Source organism: Hipposideros armiger, unplaced genomic scaffold, assembly GCF_001890085.2.
Source record: "Hipposideros armiger isolate ML-2016 unplaced genomic scaffold, ASM189008v1 scaffold_464, whole genome shotgun sequence".
Classification (NCBI taxonomy): Eukaryota; Metazoa; Chordata; class Mammalia; order Chiroptera; family Hipposideridae; genus Hipposideros; species Hipposideros armiger.
This window is the reverse complement of record NW_017731814.1, coordinates 88,849-95,840: the sequence shown is the minus strand read 5'-3', so window position 1 is coordinate 95,840 and position 6,992 is coordinate 88,849. Positions and strand designations below refer to the sequence as shown.

Below are 6,992 nucleotides of genomic sequence, written 5' to 3'. Positions count from 1 at the left end.
GGACCCAGTCCTCACAAATATCAGGGATCGATACTCTTTATCACTGACCACTGCTCCTGATCAGAGAAAAGCAGATAGAGGTGGGCCGCCATTGTTGTCACATGTCCCCCACTCTGGCAAGCCCATTCCCTGCCTACTGAAGTGACATCCTGTAGGAAAGTGTCCAGTGTCCTTTGCTTCCCCACTTCATTTTTTGCTTTTCCCCCTTTATGGAGCCAGACGTTAACACTAGGACATTCAAAAACAACTGCATATGATGGAAAATCAGAGAGTGACCGTGCACGCCCAGAGAAAGGCTCAGAAAAGACCTGAGAAGACCTTCAGTTTACACATCAGGCTGATCTTCAGTCCCCACAACAATCAAAAAACAAAAACAGAAAATAACAAGCCCTGGGAAGGAGGATCTGATTTCCAGTGTTACCCCATTATTAGTTTCAAATGACCAGTTCAAGAAAAAAAATGACAAGGCATACAAAGAAACAGGAAAGTATGGCCCATTCAAAGGAAAAAATAAATTAACATAAATTCTCCCTGAAAAAGACCTAATGGCCAGATCTAATACACAAACACTTTAAAATAACTTTTAAAGAAGCTCAAAGAATTAAAGGAAGAAATGTAGAAAGTCAAGATAACAACATGTAAACACAACCTAGATATCAGCTAGGAGATAGAAAACCTAAAAAGAAACAAAAAGGAAACTTTGGAGTTGAATAATACAGTAACTTAAATGAACAATTCACTAGAGGAATTAGCAGTTTTTAGCATGCAAAAGAAAGAATCAGTGAACTTGAAGACAGGACCATGGAAATTCTTAAGTCTGATGAACAGCAAGACAAAAGATTGAAGAAAAATGAACAGAGCCTAAGGGTCCTTTGGTACCAATGAGTAGACCAATATATGCATTCTGGTCATATGCATCTGAAAGAGAAGACAGAGAGAAAGGGGCAGAGAGACTATCTAAAGAAATAATGGCCAAAAACTTCCCAAATTTGATGAAAGATATAAATGTTCAGAAAGCTTACTAACTCCAAGTAAGGTGAACTCAAGAGACCCACACTAAGATACACAATGATCCAACTTCAAAAGCCAGTGATAGAGAGAATCTTAAAAGCTGCAAGACACAAGTGAATCATGATGTACAAGGGATCCTAAGTAGAATTGAGCAGATTTCTCACCAGAAACTTGGAGGCCAGAAGACAGTGAACTGATAGACTCAAAGTGCTAAATGGAAAAAACTGTCAACCAAAAATCCCCTTTCCAGCAAAACCGTGCTTCAAAACCGAGGGAGATATTAAGACTCTCCCGGAAAGAAAAGCTGAGGCAGTTTGTTACAACTAGACCTCACCTGAGAACATGCTGAAGGGAGCCCTGAAGTGTGAAACGGAAGGACACTAGAAAGTAACCCAAAGGCACATGGCTAAATAAGCATTTCACAGAAGGTACATACATGGGCAATTATTAAAGCCAGTATTAACGGTGGTTTGTTCCTATAATTTTTTCTTTTCTATGTAATTTGAGAAACTAATCCTTNCTAGTTGTGGAGGACGTTGCTTCACTGGCCCAAGTTGGCACCATCATTGCGCTCTTCCCGGGCGAGGCAGATCAGTCGCCGGCTTCTGGACAGCCACTCACAGCGGCTGCTGGCTGCTCACGCTGGCTGCTGGCTACACACGGTAGCCCATGGCAGCCCACTGCAGCAGGGGCTGCAGCCTACACTGTTGCCGGTGACTCAGGGCAGCCTAGCTCCAGGTTGAGCTGTTGTTCAGCATCTTAGCTGTAGAGGGCAGTGTCACTTGCTCTCATATGTGGGATCCGAGCCGGGGCCCTCTGGCGTCCCAAGCCAGCTCTTAACCATCGCGTCACTCGGCCTGCCCCTCTTAGTAAATTTTTAAAATTTATTTATCCTGCTAGGGTCACTGAATTTCTTGGACTTGTGGGGTTGTTGTTTTGGATCAAATGTGGATAATTTGGGGCAAAAACTTTTTCAAATAATTGTCTATACTGTTGTTTTTGCTCTTTCTGAAACTCAATTAATATGTATGTTTGACTACTTGCTACTCTTCCCCAGGTCTGTATGTCTGTCCCCCTTTTCAAAACATATTTCTTTCAAATCATGTTGGGTACTATCGTCCTCACTTTGGGTTCACTGATCTATTCTCTGCTATGCTAAACTGCTGTAAATCACACTAATGATTTTAAGGTAGATTTGCTGGACATAATTTACATGAGTTCAGACAATTAAATTCGCAAACTCATCCTAGGAAAAGTGCTACATGCCTTATTGCTTAATATCACGATGGTCACCTTTCAAGTACTGGGGAGCTATGCACCGACGCCAGCGCCTAGTTCATCCTTCAAAGCAATTTTGGAACTCTTTCTTGAATGGCCATCAGAGCTGTTGTTGTATTATCTTTGATGTCCTGAGTGCCATCAAAATGTCTTCCTTTCAATATTTCCTTTATATTTGGGTAAAGAAAGATGTCGTTGGGGGCCAGATCAGGTGAGTGGGGAGGGTGTTCCAATACAATTATTTGTGTACTGGCTAAAAACTCCCTCACAGGCAGTGCCGTGTGAGCTGGTGCTTTGTCGTGATGTAAGAGCTCCTTCAGGACCATTTTTGCACACACCTTCCTCCTGCTAAGAATTTCATTTAAGATTTTTCTGTTTCTCTATCGATGTTTACTTGGATTGCTATGCTTCTCACAGTCTGCCTATGATTTTGACACACAATTCAATGAATTTTTGCAATGTTTTCGTCAGTTCTGCTCGTTACTGGCCACCCTGACCTCTCTCATCAGTGACGCATTCTCTCCCCTCAGAAAAACGTTTAATGCATTTGTACACTGCTATTTTCTTCATGGCATTATCCCCATAAACTTGGACTAACATGTCCCTGATTTCACTTCCACTTTTGCCAAGTTTAACGAGAAATTTAATGTTTGTTTATTACTCTAATTCAAGATCAGACATTCTTGTAATAGCACACAAAAATACACAATAATGAACGCCACTCAGCAAGACACCGCCCCACGTCGACACGAACACAGCTGTGAGACACTGATACACCAAGGTTAGGAAACCTTCCGGAGCTTTTTCTGCAGTGCGCCAATGTAAGCGCACGGTGGCAAGTTCGCAAACTGAGCTGTCAGATATCTTTGGGTCATTAACTTTTCAGGCAGCTTTTTCTGCTCATTTTTTAAAATGGGATGTTTTCTTATATTGGTTTGAGACATCTTTATATTTACATATCATAGATAAGTGCTTTGCAAATATTTGCTCCCACTCTATGATTCATTTTTTTCATTCTTACTACTGTTTCATGAGAGCAGAATTTTTGAGTTTCTAAGAAGTTCCAATTATTCATTTTTTTTTTTCCTTAAAGGGTTATTCTTTTAGGGTTGTATTTAAGAAACCTTTGTCTAGGTCACAAATATCTTCTATATTTTACAATAAAAGTTGTATATTTTTAGGTTTTATATTTTAGTATATAATGCTTTGAATGAATGTACATGGTGTTAACATGGATTGAGTTTTTCTTTCTTTTTTTGCATATAGATATCAAATTGTGCATGTTCTTTTACCATTTTTCCACTGAACTGTTTGTACATCTGCAATAAAATCAACTGGAAACATTTCAAAGGGTCTGTTCTAGACTCTATTCTGTTCTATTGTTCTCTAAGGCCATCCTTTCACCAATACCATACTGTCTTCATTACAAGCTTTATAGTATGTTTTATAATAAATCTTGACACCAAGTAGTATAAGTCCTCTCTAATTTTTTCAAAATTTTTACTATTATACTTCTTTTGTCTTTTCATATAAATTTTAGAATCAGTTCATCAATTTATACAAAAATGTTCTACTGGGATTTTATTGGGGTTGTGCAGAAATTATATATCAATTATGGGGAATTTATAGCTTTATTATAATTCAGTCTTACAATCCATGACCATTGAATTTCTCTCTATTAAGGTCTTCCTTAATTTCCTGTATAAGTGTTTAGTTGTTTTTACCACTCAAAAGGTACATGTGTTATGAAATTTATTTTCAAATTTTATATGTAGTTTGGAGGGGTAGTAAATGTTACTTAAATATTTCAATTTCTAAAAGTTTCCTGCTCACAGTATATAGACATGATTGCTGTACACTGATGTTGTGTTTGCAACCTGGCTGAAACTTCAGTCTTTCAAATTTTCTACATAAACAATCATGTCATAATGCCTACAGCCTACGTTATTTCTTTCTCTCCAATATGTATGCCTATTTCTATTTCTTGTCTTGTTGTGCTAAGGCAGTGAGAGTAGACATCCTTGTCTTGTTCCTACGTTAGGAGAAAATGAAGCAGTCATTTACCAATAAGTGAAATGTTAGCTATGGGATTTTTGTAGGAGCCACTTATCAGGACAGATTTTCCCTTCTATTCTTAGTTCTCTGAGTTTTATGATGAAAAAATGATGGATTCTGTCAAATGTTCCCCCCCACCACATCTACTAAGATGATGACATATATATATATATATTTTTTTTTTAAAATTGGGGAATTGGGAAAGGGGAACAGACAAGTTGCTGTCCTTTTGTACTTCAGTCTAGTTGTGGAGGATGTCGCTTCACTGGCCCATGTTGGTATTATCATTGCGCTCTTCCTGGGCGAGGCAGATCTGTCACTAGCTTCTGGACGGCGGCTCACAGAGGCTCTTGTTGTCTCACACCGGCTGCCGACCACACACAGTAGCTTATGGCAGCCCACTGCAGCAGGGGCTGCAGCCTACACCGTTGCCGGCGACTCACAGCAGCCCAGCTCCAGGTTGAGCTGTTGTTCAGCATCTTAGCTGTAGAGGGTAGTGTCACTGGCCCTCATGTGGGATGCGAACATGGACCCTGCTGCTCAGAGCTGGCGTCCCAAGCCAGCGGTTAACAAGCACGCCACTAGGCCGGCCCGATCACGTATTTCTTTTTCTTCTTTATAGTCTTCTCATATGGTAAATTACACTGATTAATTTTTAAATTTGAATCAACCTTGCATTCGTGGAATAAATTCTACCTGATTATGATGTATTCTTATATTTATACATGACAGGAATTTGATTTGTTAATGTTTTGTCAAGGAATTTTGGTTCTATGTTCATTATGGATATTGTTTGTAATTTTCTTTAAATTTCAAGCAAAAAAAATCCTAACTCATACATCTACACAGTAATTCGCAATGTATAAATTGGAATGCCAAGAACATGTCGGGTGAACGGTGGGGAACTCTACAACTAGAACTATTTTTTATTTTATTTTACTTATACCAAATTAGAAACCAATGTAACAAGAGGAAAAAGCACATATGGCTGTTTTCTTTACTTGTTGGTAAAAGGTCTATACAAAGTGTTTGCCTACTATTCATAAGTGAAGAGATAAACAGAAATATATTACCTTTACACTCAGGAGGTTCACTACTCCATGAAACATGCCCAGAACAAATCAGCTGGCTCTCTCCAACAAGTGAATATTCATCTGGTCCACCGGAAGGGTTACAACTATAAGTTACTACTTCATTATATTGAAAAGTATCCTTATGGCTATTGGTGTATTTTCCATTTGGTATTTCTGCAGGTGGTTTACACAAAATCACTTAAAAAGAGAAAAAAGAGGACAGGAAAGGCCCAAGAAAAGTTAAAACTTTACAACAGCATTACTAATGTCCTATGAACTGCCTTCAATACATTCATTAACATGATTTCTACAATCTAGCTGTGACTCCACTATCCATTTAGAAGAAAGTTCTATGAGAAAATATATTCTCTTTATTCATTTTCATCCTTAGGAGTGTATGGCGAAATTTGCCAGAGACTAAAAATGCTGTGTTAATGCAAAATTTGAATCCTGGGGTCTTCCTTTAAGCCAAATATTGAAGAGATTTGCAAAAATGTAAAACTATGCCATTATCCTCGCCATTTGGTTTAGAAAAATTTGACATTTCGTAACAAATATATTGCATATTTTAATATGTATTATGCTTACTGTTCTTAATAATGAATTAATAAATTATTTTTTAAAACTTCTTAGTTTCAATTCCAAAATAATATCAACAGACATAACACATCTGAAGAGAAGCTCTGTGGGGTCTGTTATTTAAAAACATAAATCCGAGGCCAAAAACTTTGAGATCTGCTGCTCTAAATTCTAAAGAGAGAATACACTTACCTTCACAAGTTGGGGGCACATCATCCCAAGACACACCATTTCCAGAAAGTTCACAATATAGAGTTTCTGATCCAAGTAAATAAAAACTAAATGAGAAAAGAAAAAGATTACTGTTTTCTTTACCAGTTAACATGATGCATATAATAATGAATAAAATTTTTACATGGCTGTTTTTCTGCACTACCGTAGTCTCTGGAAGAAGTTTCTTAAATGATCTATTATGAAAGTACTAACTAAATCTGCAATTTAATGAAATAAACAGTTTCTGCTTTGGACACACTGACCTAGAGCAAAATGTCTAAATAAAGCTGTCAATCCTGTCAGTCAGGTGTTCGCCATCTCTGGCAATGACACACGTATTAACTTCTCTGCCTTTGCTCCTTCCGCTCTGCTCAGTCAGGATGACCACTGAGTACAGATTAGGCCCTAGGGCTTGTCTGCCTGGATTTGAGTCCCAATCCATGAATGACTTGTTATTTGAGCTTGGCCAGTCTCTTATTGTTTCTGTTGCTCAGTTTCCTCAACTAAAAAGGGAACAATAGTATATGTCTCGCGGTAGTTCTGATTATTAGATGAGCTAGCCTCAGGCACATAGTGAGTGCTAGGTAAGTTTTAGCTCTTAGGAATATTCTTCAGATCAGAATATCTTCCTTGAAGTAGCTCAGGAAAACTCCTACTCGATGAAATCTCTCTCTTCCTTCTGGACTCTCACGGTAATGACCATGAGTAAGTCTATTCCTTCGGTACTTCTCACTATTCTGCTTTGACACCTCTCCGTATATATTGTACTTCTCAATAAGGCTA

At 38.2% G+C, this 6,992-nt stretch overlaps 1 protein-coding gene across 5 annotated transcripts in view; it reads right to left on the bottom strand.

The window, feature by feature from the left end:
- The window catches only part of CD46 (CD46 molecule), a 52,781-nt gene that overhangs the window by 30,140 nt on the left and 15,649 nt on the right, over nt 1-6,992 (bottom strand). For all 5 annotated transcript variants that reach the window (XM_019666182.1, XM_019666181.1, XM_019666180.1 and 2 more), the window contains exons 4-5: nt 6,189-6,274; nt 5,418-5,615 (exon numbers count right to left, since the gene is read on the bottom strand). In XM_019666182.1, the coding sequence (XP_019521727.1) occupies nt 5,418-5,615; nt 6,189-6,274 (284 nt within the window). The remainder of the gene's footprint in view (nt 1-5,417; nt 5,616-6,188; nt 6,275-6,992) is intronic.